The sequence below is a fragment of the Ascaphus truei genome, chromosome 2 (assembly GCF_040206685.1).
Source record: "Ascaphus truei isolate aAscTru1 chromosome 2, aAscTru1.hap1, whole genome shotgun sequence".
NCBI lineage: Eukaryota > Metazoa > Chordata > Amphibia > Anura > Ascaphidae > Ascaphus > Ascaphus truei.
The window spans coordinates 445,764,377-445,782,677 of record NC_134484.1 but is presented as its reverse complement, the minus strand read 5'-3'; the positions used below and the strand labels follow the sequence as shown (position 1 = coordinate 445,782,677).

At 40.7% G+C, this 18,301-nt stretch overlaps 1 protein-coding gene across 13 annotated transcripts in view; it reads right to left on the bottom strand.

Annotated features, from left to right (window-relative positions):
- The window catches only part of KMT2C (lysine methyltransferase 2C), a 236,661-nt gene that overhangs the window by 94,863 nt on the left and 123,497 nt on the right, over positions 1-18,301 (bottom strand). For all 13 annotated transcript variants that reach the window (XM_075587878.1, XM_075587876.1, XM_075587879.1 and 10 more), the window contains 4 exons: positions 10,300-10,462; positions 7,242-7,413; positions 4,363-4,477; positions 3,463-3,635 (listed from right to left, as the gene is read on the bottom strand). In XM_075587878.1, coding sequence (XP_075443993.1) covers positions 3,463-3,635; positions 4,363-4,477; positions 7,242-7,413; positions 10,300-10,462 — 623 coding nt within the window. The remainder of the gene's footprint in view (positions 1-3,462; positions 3,636-4,362; positions 4,478-7,241; positions 7,414-10,299; positions 10,463-18,301) is intronic.

The following is an 18,301-nucleotide window of genomic DNA, read 5'->3' as shown; positions in this document are numbered from 1 at the left end:
TTTTTTTTGCCAGGCTCACCAACAGAAATGCTGCTTTTCTATTGGTCGATGGAGTGATCATCAACACTGTGGCCATATTCTCTCTCCAATTTGCCCGGTAAATCCCTGCTTGTCAGGGGGGTACCGGCTGATTCCCCAGTTCAGGGAATTCTATATCTATACAGTAGTTTGCCGAGAAACCCATAGAAAACACAATTTCTTGGTTATTAAAGAAACCCTAAAATACGTCTGGGCAAAATAACGCAATCTCAGTGTAGTGTTATCAAGGTGTAAGGAAGTAAGAACGTCAGCGGAAGACAGCTTGGGTACAGGAACAAAATTGCTGCTGCTGCAGAATTACTTGCAGGACGACATTTTTGATAATCAGATAAGATAATCTTAATAGGTAACTGCTGCCGAAATTTAAAGGAATGTATGTATATTTTTATTTAATTAGCGCCATCCATGTACATAGTGCTTCACAGCAGTAATACACGCGATATAATAATGTAACATAATGGGAACAAGTGTTTTAAGACATAAAAAGTAATACTAGGAAAAGGAGTCCGTGTCCCAAAGAGCTTACAATCTAAGTGGTAAGTAGGGAGAACTTACAGAGACAGCGGGAGGGTGTTGTGGTAAGTGCGTCTGCAAGGGGCCACGGTCAGTACAATCCAGATGTATATTATAAGCCAGAGGAGCTACCCATATGCTTCATTAAAGAGGTGTGTTTTAAACTAGGTCATAAAGGTGAAGCATGAGGGTGCTAGTCGCAAGAGTCGGGTAGGTGTATAGCAAGAAATTAGGGCTGAGATATGAGGGGCAGAAGAATGTATATAGCCTTAAAAGTGTGGAGGAGAATTTTGTATGTATTACGTTATTTCATATGAAGCAAGCAGAGGGATTTCAGCAAGAGAGATGGAGACACAGATTTAAGAGAGAGTTAAGTAATTCTAGCAGCAATGTTTAGAATAGATCGCAGGGGAGACAGGCGAGAGGCAGGAAGGCCGGACAGAAGAATGTTACAATATTTGAGACGGGAGAGAATGAGGGTCTGCGTTAAGAGTTTTAGCAGTAGCTTGTGATACTGGGTGTATGATGGTGCTGCCAACAGTAATGGAGAAAGGGGCAGTAGGGCCAGGCCTGGGTACGAGGAGCTACTTTTTTGACATGTTAAATTTGAGTCGGCAGAGGTCCATGTAGAATGATATAGCAGAGACACATTCTGACAGTTTGGTCTGTACAGCAGGTGTAAGGACGGAGGTTGACAAGTAAATGTGTGTGTGATCAGCATAAAGGTGATATTAGAACCAAAGAGGTGTGATAAGGTCACCTACAGACAGTGTATAAAAAGAGAGAAGAGGTGCCCGAACAGACCCTGGTGTACGCCCAACGAAAAATCAACAGAGGATGAGGAGGTGTTAGCAAACGAGACACTGAAAGTGTCTAAATGGTGTTGCTTCAAGTCTAAGCAAAACATTCAGACCCCCCACTGCTTCCCATATGCCATCAACTATTTCATGATCTGAATGAAACATTTTTTTCTAGTGATTCCAATGCTACGGGCTTAACTAATTGTTTCTGCTTTTACTTTGATTTGATTTAAAGAGCCCTTTCTTAAGGCCTTGTTTCGGGAAATCTAGTATAACTGGAGCTGAACATCAAGACACGAAAAGTTCTCCCTTTCAGCCACAGAGAATATTTTCTTCCTTGCTGCCAACAAAGCCTCTTGGTTTTTGTAGAGCAGCTCCTGTTCAATATGTAAGCCAGAAGTAGTAGTTTATTTGGGTTGGGGGTGAATGATGGGCTGACGCCAACACATGGACCTTGCCTTCCCCCGCTTTCTCGAGTCCCTTGATATTATGGTTAACAGGGGAAAGACATACTCAGCAAGACCCAACATTTGCAAAAATTTTAATTTCAACAAACCAGATTACAAGACATGTCTACAAATGGATATCTTCAGCTAATTACAGAAGTATTTTAAAAATCTTGGAATCACAGGGCACACTGAATACTAGTTTTTATATATGACCAAATCCAAATGTGGGTTCACTCTCTAAGAATTTCATCAGTAGCCAGGGAAACAGAAATATGCTACCCCCACAAAAAAAAAAATCAGTTGCCAATTTGTGTGTGAACTGGCCCATGAAAGCGAGCAAAAGGGCAACACAGCAATTGATGGCACTTTGAACAGGAAAGAGCCTGACAAAGAAAGGACATATAGTCCATCCACGGTGCAGCAGAAACGAATCACAGGCTTATGACATATAACATCCAATAAATCCCTTATATAACGGGTAATAGCAATCTTGATCCTGGGTGTATAAGTCCTTATAAAGCTGCTCCAATATATTGAATAGGAGTACTGACATGAAGTGTCATCATAACCTATAGTTCATGAACATGTGGCTGCCAAATCTAACAGGCTTAAACCACAGAGTGGGATTTATAGGGTACTGGGGAGACTTTGACAAAGGGCCTAGCCCGAAACGCGTCAGAGTGGGTGGTTGCTCCACTGTTGGTGTCTCCCCTAGTCGCTTAATAAAGTCATTTTTAACCTATGGTGTGCTGGTTCCTGTACTTTAGCCCTGCGCAGTGCTCCACTTTCCTCCACCGAGGCTGTTCTTCTCAGGAAAGAGCCTGCATGTCCTATTCCAACATATGAACACCAATGCCCCCAATGAATAATGCATCCAGTGTCGAATGGCACTTTTGTTTAGATGGCAAACCCCTTACGTCTCAGTATGCACCAGATATTGCTTATGACTGACAAGCTCCCTAGGAGAAGCAGGGTGCTCGTGAAGGTCTCATTTTAGGAAATACTGTCCACGCCCAGAGCTTAAAACAAAGGGTGAGGTCCACAGACAGAAGTCCTATGCAAAGCCAATTAAAAAGAAAAATTGAGAATAGTCATTAACAAGTACACATCTCTGATGGAGTTCAACAAAAAAACTTCATGAGCAGGAGAGGGAGCACAAAGGAAAAACAACAAATCTCACTCAGCTAGAGAAGGATAAAGACAGATGGATTTAGGAATATGGAGCTTCATATAGTTTCCAGGGGTATGTCAGTGTTTGTCATACTCGGCTGGAAGAGACGGAGCAGCAGCTATTACTGCTGTGGAGGGACAAGTGTAAAAATGTGTCTGGAATGTGGATCTTCATCACGTCCAGCTCAGCTGGGCAACGCATTAATCTACTTAAACCTTGCTCTATGTGCATTTCTGAACTCTCTGATCCAGAAATGTTTTTTTTCCTCGTTTTCATTTAGAAACACACAAAGGAAAATGCGCAGTATGGCCAGCCATTCTTGGGCTATCGGGTGGGGAAAATACAGATTAGAACATTGCAGATGCCAATAAAACGAATAAGGATCTTAACAGAAATACCGTTTTGATCGCTTTGCTAGAAGCCATAACAACAAACTCTCATAATATACCACGTGTAAGTTTACCACAACACTCGATCACATGACTTATACCTTTTGCACATCTGACAATGCAACATATCTTTCTGTAGGTCTGGCTGGGAGGACTTTTCACAGAAGGGACAAGGCAGGTTGTCTTGCTGCTGGTAACAGTTGTCACATATTAAACAGTTATGGTGCCACAGGCAGCTGGTCCGGGTCCCACACTCGGCACAAATTCTGCAGTTCTAGAGAATTGGAAATAGAGAAACAGATTTAAAGAAGCACTCTCTATTCTGAACACCACCTAGAAAATCAATATACTGCACTAAAACATTGAGCATGTCTTCATTCAATAACCTTGTTTGTGGAGTCCCAAAGCTCACACTTAATGCTCTTTGACTGCTCAACACTAACCAAGAGAGGGGATGGGTGTGATGCTCATGTGGCCAAAAATCGGTGTTTTAGGTAGAAGAGATCTATTTGTCTATCAGGAATAAGGGACGAATATATTATGCTACACTGGTACATTGAATTAACCCCTAAAGTTATATTTAAAAATGAAAACCTATTTCTGCAATAATAGTGATAAATCATAAAAAGAAATGAGTCTTGTGATATCGAAAACCTGAAGGAAAAAAAGTTACATATGGATACAATTGCCCATTTAAGGGATGAATAACAAAATTGGTACATACTGTACTATGAACGCATTTAACAATGCAAATGCATCATACTATGTGACCGAGCAATGTATCTTCTTAGTATTTCTAATTCTCAACCTAGTTAGTGGAGTCACTTATTGAATGGTTAGGGGACAGAAAAGCTAGCCAAAGAAATTCAAAGTTACCTTTTGATCAACAGCCTAGCAGTATCAAAATATAGAATAAAGGACATTGATGAAACTTATGCGTCTACTGGGATCCAAAAACTGTAGTGATGATACTAGTAGTTGGTATGGCAAAGGATACTCACCTTACATTTCCAGCCGTTCGTTGGTACAGAGTCCATAACAGGTTGCAGACAGAAAGTATGATAGCCTTTATCACATGTGTCACATACAAGCATCTTGTTGTCATCCCCAGAGTGTCTAAGAAGCAAAAGCACCAGAGAACAACGTATTACTTAACCCATTAGGAAGGTCGTTTGTGCATTACACATTATTTCTAGACTGTAGAAGTTCCTGATGTCACATGCTCAGTGACATAACAAGGCATGAAACATCCCAGTTACTATATATCATAAACATGCTGAGGTACTTCAGGAATAATGTCCCAATCATTCAATAGAAAGAACTCTGCGTGCTCAAAAAACATGGTAGAAATGCTTATTGCACTTATACAATCTCAAATGACATCTTATTGATTGTAGAAAACTTTACTGGACAAGAAATGTTACTTTTCTCTAACCCTTTTAGTATGCGAGATAGATACTGCCTAGTTCATTATCGCCACTTGAAACTAGGGGGCTTCTGCTGAAAAGTACAGGTCCTACCTCCTGTGACAATAAGTGCACTTGCTTACCAGATTTTTGGGAGTCAGAATACCTCCGCTTAACTTTGTCACTCTTGCTTTCTGTTATAATTTAGGCAAGGTGTCAGTTTAGCACATGTATGTTGGGACACAAGGACCATAGACATTTTAGTGAATAGGGTGTGTGTGTGTGTGTGTGTGTGTGTGTGTGTGTGTGTGTGTGTGTGTGTGTGTGTGTGTGTATACACACACACACATACAGTTGTGTAAAAAAGAAAGTACACCCTCTTTGAATTCTATGGTTTTACACATCAGGACATAATAACAATCATCTGTTCCTTAGCAGGTCTTAAAATTAGGTAAATACAACCTCAGATGAACAACAACATATGACATACTACACTTTCATGATTTATTTAACAAAAATAAAGCCAAAATGGAGAGGCTGTGTGTGAAAAAATAAGCACACCCTTACTGCTTCCATAGGAATTAAAATGCTAAGTAGCAGACAGGTGCTGCTAATCAAATGCCCTTCATTAATTGATCATCAGCAAGTGTGTCCACCTCTATAAAAGCCAAAGTTTTAGCAGTTTGCTGGTCTGGAGCATTCAGGTGTGTGTTAACATAATGCCAAAAAGGAAAGACATCAGCAATGATCTTAGAGAAGCAATTGTTGCTGCCCATCAATCTGGGAAGGGTTACAAGGCTATTTCCAAACAATTTAAAGTCCATCATTCTACAGTGAGAAAGATAATTCAAAAGTGGAAAACATTCAAGACAGTTGCCAATCTTCCCAGGAATGGACGTCCCTGCAAATTCACCCCAAGGTCAGACCGTGCAATTATCAGAGAAATTGCAAAATATCCAAGAGTTACATCTCAGACTCTACAGGCCTCAGTTAGCATGTTAAATGTTAAAGTTCATGACAGTACAATTAGAAAAAGACTGAACAAGTATGGTTTGTTTGGAAGGGTTGCCAGGAGAAAGCCTCTTCTCTCTAAAAATAACATGGCAGCACGGCTTAGGTATGCAAAGTTGCATCTGAACAAACCACAAGGCTTCTGGAACAATGTCCTTTGGACTGACGAGACAAAAGTGGAGATGTTTGGCCATAATGCACAGTGCCATGTTTGGCGAAAACCAAACACAGCATATCAGCACAAACACCTCATACCAACTGTCAAGCACGGTGGTGGAGGGGTGATGATTTGGGGCTTGTTTTGCAGCCACAGGACCTGGGATCTGTGCAGTCATTGATTCGACCATGAACTCCTCTGTATACCAAAGTATTCTAGAGTCAAATGTGAGGCCATCTGTCCGACAGTTAAAGCTTGGCCGAAATTGGGTCATGCAACAGGACAATGATCCCAAGCACACCAGCAAATCTACAACAGAATGGCTGAAAAAGAAAAGCATCAAGGTGTTGCAATGGCCCAGTCAAAGTCCAGACCTCAACCTAATTGAAATGCTGTGGCTTAAGAGAGCTGTGCATAAACAAATGCCCACAAACCTCAATGAACTGAAGCAACGTTGGCCAAAATTCCTCCACAACGATGTGAGACAAAGTCATACAGAAAACGATTACTTCAAGTTATTGCTGCTAAAGGTGGTACTACAAGCTATTGAATTACAAGGTATACTTAGTTTTTCACACATGACTTCTCCATTGTGGATTTATTTTTGTTAAATAAATCATGACACAGTGTAATATGTCATGTGTTGTTCATCTGAGGTTGTATTTACCTAATTTTAAGACCTGCTAAGGAACAGATGATTGTTATTATGTCCTGAATTCAAAGAGGGTGTACTTTCTTTTTCCCACGTGTGTGTGTGTGTGTGTGTATATATCTATATAGATATAAATATCTATATATAGATGGATAGATATACACACACATATATACATGTACAAATACATACATACACACTGTACCTTCCCCCAAACACCACCAGAAAACGTATGATAGATTATTTATTTGTACAGAAGAAATTGTTATAAACTTTTTGCAATGTTTATTATTTATCAAGGGTAGTGTCATACCAAATGGATGTAGTTTACAACAAGAAACATTACTTGAAATGTATACATTTAACATGGGAAATGTACACAGCCTCCAACATAGGTTTCTCATACAGTATAGAGCTGTGATTAAATAATCATGAAAGGAGTTATTTGAAGGCCTAACATTTCACATTTCCCAACTTCCTCCGTGCTTTGGTATAGTATTTGTACTTTATATCGTTGTCACTCAGCTACCAAAGTAACCATCCACTTTATGGAAATGTTGTCTTTTGTGCCTGTATTGTCCTGCAATATTTTGTAGATTTGTTTCAGACCCCTTCCGGCACAGGAAAGGAAAAAGAGAAAAAACATTTACTTACTTGCAGTTCTGGCAAACTTTGCAGTCTGGGCACTGCCAGCCGGCACGTTTTAGAGGTGTCACTGCTACATCCAAGCACATCCCATGGTAATGCTGGCCACAGGTTGTACAAAACAGCTGATCCAACAGGTCTCCGGAGCTGTCACACACTGCACAGTTTGCATCATCCTTAGCTGGAGGTTACAGAGCAAAAGAAATAAGGAAAGGAGTTAGACTTCTGCTTTCGCTTCTACAGCACTTGTGTTCTATATCTACAATACACAGACAAGCAAGTGCAAGTGGCTGTTTAGAATAACTTGTTGCTGAATGTCACTGTAAACCCTGTAGCACTGCCCCTTGCAGCATATGTAAGATGGGGCAATTTTATCTTTGAACTTCAGTGTAAAACAAAAAGTTTAGGCTCAGTGATTGCTTTAAAACAGTGGTGCTCAACTGCAGTCCTTAAGACTCCCCCAACAGGTCAGGTTTTAAGGATATCCGTGCTTCAGCACAGTTGGCTCAATCAGTGGCTTAGTCAAAGACTGCACTACCTGTGCTGAAGCAGGGATATCCTTAAAACCTGACCTGTTAGCGGGTCTTGGGGACTGGAGTTGAGCCCCCATGCTTTAAAAGACAGACAAGTCATTGGCATTTAAAACTAGAAGTATATCAATTCAATAAAAACACTAAAGAAAAGAAGTTTATTTTATGCATAACTGTAGATTTCCTATAATTGAATTCTGTAACTTTCTTTAAATTTGAAAAACAAAATGAAGTTAGAAAAATACAAAAGGTGATGCTTAATAATGAGCATCAGCCAAGAAATTTCAGTAAGTAGAATAGCAGTTTACGGATGTGGTGCGACACTGAAAATACTGATTTTTTTCACTAAATTTTTTTTTAATGGAAACAGATTCCGCTGGGAGCCCAAATTTGTGTGCCTACTACTTTAACTGAAAACAATGTTTTTATGGTTACGTGAAAATATCCCGGCTATGTAATGTAAAGGAGTTAAAGAGCCTTTGAATAGATTTAGAATTGCCTAATTCTCATTGGTGGACTTCTTTCTAAGTGCCAGGGAAATCCTGCACGTCGTTTGCATCTTGATTTACCCCTCGCATTGCAGGTAATCCTGTGATGTGTGTAGCAGACTTTCTGTACTAAAACAATCTTAATTTGGCTAGAGGAATTGTTAAGTCAGGAAAGCTCTGAGAAACGCAGAGTAGTGTACTCCTGAGTCCTGACTATACCCTTCCCCGTGTCACACGGCCAGCAATACTCTGCCAGAACCTCAAGATTTCTATTAGAACTATGCAATATTTGTTAGTAGAAAAACATCTTACCGTTATCTCCCAAAATAATAACTGCTATTATCATTCATTTTAAAATGATAAAAGGTTGCCAACAGAGGTCCAACTCAGGCACCAAATCACTAAGCAAGCCATGGCTGGCACAGACTGCTGCTTCACACAGAAACTGGGTATTTATGATGCAAGGAAGAGATTGTGGTGTTTACTATACCATTTTAACATGTGTTTCAATATACTTATTAGTTCAAGGGCTTTTCAAACTTAGACCCAACAGCCTGGCTCCAAACATAAATCATAGGACATACATCAAATGCTGCTCTCTCGGTATATTGTTTGACAGCCGTCTTCAAAAAAAAAAAAAAAAGGAGTTCGACATTGTTTTTTTATTGCAATGGCCCACGTTAGGAATCCATGCAGGACCCACATTAGGAATCCATGCAGGGCCCACATTAGGAATCCATGCAGGGCCCACATTAGGAATCCATGCAGGGCCCACATTAGGAATCCATGCAGGGTCCACATTAGGAATCCATGCAGGGCACACATTAGGAATCCATGCAGGGCCCACATTAGGAATCCATGCAGGGCCCACATTAGGAATCCATGCAGGGCCCACATTAGGAATCCATGCAGGGTCCACATTAGGAATCCATGCAGGGCACACATTAGGAATCCATGCAGGGCACACATTAGGAATCCATGCAGGGCACACATTAGGAATCCATGCAGGGCACACATTAGGAATCCATGCAGGGCCCACATTAGGAATCCATGCAGGGCCCACATTAGGAATCCATGCAGGGCACACTATAGGAATCCATGCAGGGCACACATTAGGAATCCATGCAGGGCACACTATAGGAATCCATGCAGGGCACACATTAGGAATCCACGCAGGGCACACATTAGGAATCCATGCAGGGCACACATTAGGAATCCATGCAGGGCACACATTAGGAATCCATGCAGGGCCCACATTAGGAATCCATGCAGGGCCCACATTAGGAATCCATGCAGGGCCCACATTAGGCATTTATGGAGAGCACACGGGAGGGTCAGAAAAAAGCAAGTGATCAGAAAGGAGTGTACTGGCTTTCTTGGTCCAAAAGGTGTGGTTTGTGCCCAGTTTTTCCCCCTCTACATTTAACTTATTGTCTTTGCTCATATACTTGTATATACCGTGAAATTCAATAATTTCTTTTGTTCTGGAAGAACATTGAAGTAAACATGTCATTAGTCTAAAAAAAAATGCTTAACTAGTCAGTGCAATTTTGGAAGCGTTCCCGTATTTTGTGATGCATGAGTTTATAGTAAATGCATATTAAAGGCAGTAAGTATTATAATATTCAACGATTTCAGTGCGGTTTAAACACGAAGGAACAAATCTAAAAATAGATTAAAATACTAGCTTCAACAACCTATAACAAAAGCTATTAAATATAAATTAGGTTGTGAAGGTATTAATGGGACAAGTGGTTACAATGCTTGACGCTACTTGACGATAGCGCCAATATATTTTGCAAAGCGGAACTGCATCTTTAATTCATACAAAACACTGACATTAGAATGCTTTTCTTGTTAGAATTCTGTCTGGGAGGAACATCAGCCCCCAGTAGGAATAGGAAAGCATTAATTGCCACAGCATAGCCATTAAAAGCAGCACAGTGAAACTGGAAGCCATTGGGCATGAAACATTGCAGATGTGTAATTTCTAGCCAATGAAGCGGTGTCTGCTAGTCATCAGTATTAATTCACGTGCAAGATACTCACATGTCTCGGGAGCCTGATCGATGTGCTCTGGGCAAAGAAGGGAAAAGCAACTGAGATCCTGAAAGGTGCCAGCTCCGGCAGCACAGGGGAAATGGTAGGTCTGCGAACAGGTCTCTTCACAGCATTTGATAGTAGCTCCAAGGTGCTTACAGTATGCACATCGCTAAAACACAGAACAAAAATATCACAAATGATAAGATTACCTTATTGCTGAAGGTAAGACAAAAACAATAATGCACATTATTACCTAATGTTTAACCTACTATTGTTGGTGGGGTTTTCAACCCATTACAAGTCAATGCATACTGTATATTATGTGATGGCTAAAACAATGCGACAGGAATGGACATTTACAGGGGAATTCACTATATTTTGAAGCGCAATGGGCCGAAAACCCCCCATTCAAGTCACATATTGAAGTATATTGAATGACCCCCCTTTAAGGATGAAGCCAATGAGGTCATAGGTCAGATTCAAACATAGAATTCTGCTTTTCCCAACGTCTCACTTTTACGTGAAATCTGCCACCTTAATGGGGGAAATACCCAGTTTCCCTAAAAACATTTCACTTTTCCATGTATGAAAAACGGGTCTCAAAATGTGTTTGCGATCCTGCTTGCATGTACAATCAGAAAAATAACGTGGTTTTGTTCTGAAAAAAGGCACATCCGCAGACTTGATGGTCTTCACTGTAGGTTTAAAAGGTGTGTTAGGTTCCACCAAACTCCACCACACTGTCACAGCCTGACGGGGCATCAGCTACATAAAGTAAATCACTAAATTAACAGGAACCAACAATAATTGCTCCCTTTCCAGCTTAGAAATGACATAGCCATGCATGATGTGACACAGCCATAGTGACTGATGTGCCCAAACTGGTTAGCTTCCACTTGCATCTAAATCAGGTTATCCATTCCAAATTGAACGTGCCTGACCTAATCAATATCCACTTGGGGTCACCTGTTCTACCTAGTTTTGTATGTGGACGCCTACGTTTTGCGCAGAAGCTCTTGGACCATGGCGGTACCTTGCTCTGCAAGGTGTAACACGCTTCTTCACTGTCTTTGCAATTTGGTAGCAGAGTAGAAACAAAATGATGCAAAAAATGACAGAATGGAAAGCACAGATGAAAGCAGAAATAAACAGTGAACAGAATTGGGAGTCTTCGAATTATTGACATCAAAAAATGTTTACCAAAAAGAATTGAAACTAAAACAATCCCACACAAATTAGAATGTCTATAAAGGGAGCGATTTGAAAGGGCAAAGCTGTTAACTCAATAAGAGCTGGGAAGGCAAACACGGCATGGATTTAACATTGCGGCCATTTCTGCAAACGCATGCACCGCTTTGCTGAATTAATAATGAACAATTTAGTACAACATTAACATTATTGAAGATTTATAATTGTCAGGGCACCGTAATTGCCGATTAAGAAAAGTTTACTGCTTTAAGCCTCTAATGTTGGCCCTGCCATAGCTGCCAAAACATTGTCAGGTCTTCTATAAAGAAGCTTAAGTCATGTATCTACTAGGAGTCATAACTGTTAAATTAATTAGATCCCCCAGATTAATATGCTTAGTTCATATCAGCATTGATTTTCCTAACCATTTAACAATGTCCCAAAACAGATGTGCAGCCCTGCAAATTCACTTTGCTTTCAGGTTTACAAAGTGTGATGACATTTTTACAATTATGCCTAATCTGCTCACCCAGGATTAAGATGAGGCATAATAATTCTTCACCATCTGCTTTTTAATTTCACATTCAGATCCTCTACATGTTAAACTAATAATCATTTGTTGTACCATGTGTGCATGGGAATTGCAGAGGTTTGGAAACCAGGAACAGAACAGTGTGTGTGTGTGTGTGTGTGTGTGTGTGTGTGTGTGTGTGTGTGTGTGTGTGTGTGTGTGTGTGTGTGTGTGTGTGTGTGTGTGTGTGTGTGTGTGTGTGTGTGTATACGTGCGCGTGTTTTTGTTTTTTCTTGTATTTGTATAGCGCTGCTAGTTTTAAGTAGCGCTTTACAGAGACATTTTGCAGGCACCGGTCCCTGCCCCGTAGAGCTTACAATCTGTTTTTTGGTGCCTGAGGCCCAGGGAGATAAAGTGACTTGCCCAAGGTCACAAGGAGCCGACACCGGGAATTAAACGAGGTTACCCTGCTTCAAACTCAGTGTCTTTACTCACTGAGCCGCTCCTTCTCATGTGTATATGTGCGCATGTGTATAGAAAAGAAAGCATCTATTTTAGGAATTAGCATGTTTCCAAATTGTACAACACATTACAGCAGAATATGTTTTTTACGGTGAAGCATTAACAAAAACAAAGTGTTGTTGCTCATTCGTTTATAAACTGGTGTGTAATTCCCTTATTCAAAACAAACCATTGCTGCATTTTTACGCTACAGCAACAAATACTTGGTACAGTATGTAGCTTTGGTTTTGTTTGAAGGCTCAGGGAAAAAAACTACCATCTGCATTTCAACCTCACTTTATCCATCTGCATTTCAACCTCACTTTATCCAGTGCAGACCTTTTTACGGACAGCTGGGCAAGAAGAGAGCACAGTTCTCTATTAAACATTATAGGGTAAACATTTCTAATGCATATCAAACACATAGTAAATACCTGGACATGAAAGCCAGGATCGTCTCTGTACAAACACTGCTGCATAGATGTATTAGAAAGCAGCACTCTGATGCTCAAGCCATACCGTATGCTTCACTCTCACATGGTAGAAGCAGAATTGTGAGACGGCCAACTGTACATGCCACACACATGACCACCCAGCAGAGCTACTATGCTACAGCAATACAAAGCTAAGATGTCCTAAGAAAAGGATATACAAGCCAAAGAGAAACAAAAGTTGTGCAAATAACAAAAAACGCTACCTCCTGTGTGAAGAGAAACTACAAGATCACATTCGTGTTTCAGAAAGCTATGCAGTTTGATATTGAGCAGTCAGTCAAGTTGCAATTTTTAAGACCAACAGCCAATACAATTGCTCCTTAAGCTTTAGGATAAAATAACATCATAAATAAGAACGTGTGATGTGATCTACTCATCTAGACAGTATGAATTCCCCATAATGTTGGAAAGATGTCAGATGATAATATTGATCAGCTTTTTTAGGGCACAACATATTCTCGGGTGCAGTATCCATATGAAAGACCATATTATAACATTAATGTCTACTCTTATACAACGGAAGGTGGTGCAGTCTTTGACTGAGCCACTGATTGGGCCACCTGTGCTGAAGCAGGGATATCCTGAAAACCTGACCTTTTGGGAGGTCTTGAGGGCTGGAGTTGAGAACACCCGCCTTAACCCTTTTGCCGATTGAAGGGCAAAACGTGCTACTCCTCTGGCAATGAATCGGATAAAGCTCCAAATTATGAAGTGTGTACAGAGAAAAGATAATTAGCCACGCACGTTTGGAAAATCCAATTGCTAAATTCACAAGGCTGCATGTGAGGAAAAACACAAAAACCTGAGAGGACAACAAAACAGGGCGAGTGCCAATTAAAAAGTTAAGCGAAGTAGACAGGAGAGATTGCTAGATTACCCCTGGTGCTTCAGCTAGGCTGACATTTCCAGCAGACTGAATGAACTGCCAATTTACTGCACATAATAGGCCAAAATAAATGCAAAGAATGTGATTGGGGTGTTTTGCTTCTAGCTTAACCTGCCTCTCCACTACTTTAACCTTTATGTCTCCCACATGAGTGAGCACTGCTGCCTGATCTGACCTTTACAGGAGGACCAATCTATCACACTATTCCATATGCGACAGCTAACAAACAATGTCAAGGTGCCAGTGGCACAATCTGGTGTGACGAACTCTGGGTTTCTACCTGACAGACACTTCCACTCTCTCTCGACAGCGCTCACATCTCAACAGACATCCACTTTACTACTGGGTGAGTTCAACTTCAATGGTGTAGAAATAAACAATTACAAATGGGGTACACAGCACTCCAGTCGGCACCTTATAACCTAATCCCTTCCATATTCCCTTCCCCACAAATCAGCTATTCATTTTCATCGAGATGCATATGGCCAAGGGTAGCCCAAGGGACATAGTAACTCACAGGACAGCAGCACTAACGTTCTACTAATCAATGCAAGATCAGAGACCAACAAAGCCCTGGTACTATCCCAGGTACTCCACAACTACATCGTGATGGTGACAAAAGTGGCTCTGGAATCTTTGCAAGGTCTTGGCTGAGATACACTGATGGTCCTGTCATCAATCAACTATGTCCTTCAGACAACGATATCCATCCAAAACAGACAGTGACAAGGGTGGAGGCCTGAACCAGGTCTATGCTACAACAAGATATCCACAACACAGCCACCCTTGAGCCTCTCCTGGTCAGGCTCAATGCAACCAGAGAACACCTCTATTTAACTTTATCGACCTCCAGAACCTCTACTCACCGTCACCTCAGAACTCACTAAGCTGGCAGCCTCACTTAATGTTGACTACTGAAATTACAGTGTATAATTTTAGGGGACTCTAAAACAAGTTCACAGTAGCACCAACAAGCAGTCACACACTAGACCTCATATTTACAAATTCTATTTACTTGGAATTGATCTCCGGCCGCATTAGTACCCTGGTCTGACTACGTCATTCTTGAAGCTCATCTATCAACTTCGAACTCAACTAAACCAACATAAAAAACTTACCGAATGTACAGACCCCCTGAGGCCTGGACATGACTCGGCCTCCGCTCTAGCAACCACAACAACTAGCTTACAAATGTGGTGGACACAAATCGCTCCCCTAAGACTAAACAACAAGAAAAACAAGAACAGCAAGTTATCTTCTAATCTATTAGTACGCAAACGCACATGGAGAAAAATTAGTACCGACGAAACATACAAGACCCACCTAAATTTGTTGTCGGGTATGCACTCTGCAAGCATTCCTTTTGTACAATGATAATAGCTGCAGACAACAACTCAAAATGCTTAAGATGGAAGCCCCTTTGACCAATTCCAGCAGCCTCAGGAATTTACCAGAATCACTCCAAGATCCAGATCAGGGAGGGCCTGAAGTTTATCAATAGGAACAACCCAAACTTGAATTGCACTCTCGGCAAACAAGCAGTTGCCTGGATTCTCCAACAACCTCAGACTAACATGTGACCTGGATCCATGGATCCAGCTTGTGAAAGTCTAAGAAGGCATACTCCACAGAACCATCCTCTGGATTTACCACAAATCAATAGATCAGAGCAAGTTCCTGGACCATCTGAAATCTTACTTAGTCCAACTCATTCTCTCCCCTCCCCCCCAAAATGCCAAATACTTCAGACTGGTTTACAACCTTCCATTCCTCTCCATGGTCAGTGAAAAGGTGATAGAGCGCTAACTTCATGCTGATGAGGAACACAACCTTCTGGGACAAAATGAGTCAGGCTTCAGGAGATATCAAGGTGCCGAAAAAGCCATGGCAAGTGTGATTGAGGACTTGCTGACTTCTATAGCTAGGGAAATTCCAACAATTCTCATACTGCTGGAGCTTACAGCTGCTTTTGACACAGTTGACCATAGCCAACTATTACAAAGGCTGGAAACTGGGATATCTGACCAAGCTCTGAACTGGCTTTTCCTGCTCATTAATCAGCAGAACCCAAGAATTATGCATGAATAAAATCTCATCATCCACAACACATTACATGAAGGAGTACCTCAAGACTATTCTCTCATCTCCAACATTTATATAAAGCCACTGGGCCCAATTATTGAAAGTCGTGGTCTCAGGCATCACCAATATGCAGATGTCCCCAAGCTGTATTAGTCAGTTCCTATTGAGGTTAATTAAAACTAAACATGGGCAAGACACAGAAAGTCATCATAGAATGCCAGAATCAAATTGATAAACTGAATGACCTGGGAAACATCCATATCTAAGACAACTCCACAGCACCCTCCAAGACTGAAAAACCTGAACATCCCCATTGATGGTAACCTCACAATGGAAGAACAAGTCAAGAGACAGTCAAGTTCTGACTCTACCACCTCAATTCTATCAGTGACTCAAGCCACTCCTTGGGGAAGAAGACCCACCACACCCTGGTCACTCCCAGACTTGACTATGGAAATGAACTTTCTTGCCTTGCCAATCAACTCAATAGATTACTGGCAACTCAGAATGCAGCAGTGAGAACTATCAGTGACATGCACAGATATGACCATATCAGTGGAACCATTAGAACTTCACGGGCTACTGGTCCAAAAATTGCATTCCAAGTCCTCTTTACAATTCATATGGCTACACAAGGCCTAGCACCAAACACACACCTTGGCATGCATCATATGAGTCAACAAGGCTACTCAGATCAACCAACAAGGCACAGCTAAGTGTACTGTACTAAGATTAGAAAGTGCGCACTCAGCAGAAAGGCCAAGGCTTTGTAACAACCTACTATTGACATAAGGAGAGCCCCCACCTACCAAGTTTTCAATAAACCACTTAAGACCCACCTCTGATGCATTTGGGCAACACCTTCAATAGCTTACTATATTTATCTGCACTGGGAAACCCTGGGGTAGTCGGCAGGCTAAAAAAAAACCACCACTGCAATTGTTTTGCTTAAAAAGACAGTGTACAAAATCTGCCTGCGGGATCTGAGAAACGTTTCTGCACTCAAACAAAAACACAAATATGCACTGCTTATTAAAGAGGCTCTTAGGGAATTTAGTTGCAATTTGTATTAGCATCATCAATAAGTCAAAACTAGGACACAATTATGCTCTGTGCTCCAATTAAGGTGAACCTGGATGCTTTGATCTTAATTTGTTTGTTGCATTTCCTAACCCCTTTGCGCCCACAGGCGCCACGTGCCAGCAATGCATTTGTGTTCATCTGAAAAGGAAAGAAATAAAAGAAATCTTTGTTTCAGGATATTCAACTTAATTCACAACATGCCTATATATTAAATTGAGAATGAAATAAAGTATACTAGAAATTCAAAATGCCTGTGCACTGCAGGTTAAAAATGTAAAAATAAATTAAAAAATGTAAAAAAATAAAATAAAAAAAAACACACCTGGTCATGTCTTGTACAGTGATTCGTAAAGTTATTTAAAGTATTAAAAATAACTATTTCCCATGAAGAAAGAAGGAGACCAATTATTTAAATAAGACAAACAGCCGAAAATCCAATATTCATGTACCAGACTACTTAAATCAATGAATAATATTTTTTTTAATCCCTGTTAATTTCGTGCCCTCAAAATTGCACCTCTGGGAAGAGCTGCCTCCATGGATTATATCTGTATCAAAGGAAAGAAGTCGTTCTCATAAGCAAAAAATAAATTGTCCTCATTATAGATCGGCACCTGGATCATGTCTCACAAGACTCACGATTTGATCCACACCTGGATCGAGAAGGGTGGCAAAGCTACTGGGAAAAGCAGATTTTAAACCTCACGGTAATATAGCCATATTAGCCATTACAGATGTGGGCAGTACAAAAGTAAGTAGATTCTGCAAAATAAACATAACTGCAACATAATGAATAAATGCAAAACTACTACAGGTCCAAATTAATAGTTCATCAAATACAGAGAACTTCAGCCTCAGATGTTATTTTGCCTCACCAGATCTGCATCTGTACTTGGTTGTTTCGTATTTGCTCTTTACATTCAAATAAGCTCTCCTTACAAGTATAAAATGTAAATGTTTAAATGTCAATTTCTTTCAAATATCAATGTTACTATTCTACACTGGGTGACCCCTTTTTGGATTTTACGTTATATTCACCTCTGTATAATTTATAACATATTTGTTACATAATCTAGCTGATAACGTACACACACACATACTACCAGCTGCCTGGGTGTGCCTACAGATGCACCAGTATTAGAACTCGTGCCTGGGAAATTCTGGGGCAGTCTCACAGTAAATGCCTCAACATTTCTGTGTGATTCTTAATGGCCCAACGGATTAACACAGCAGGGGTCAAACTGAATGGGACTGCAGGGATCC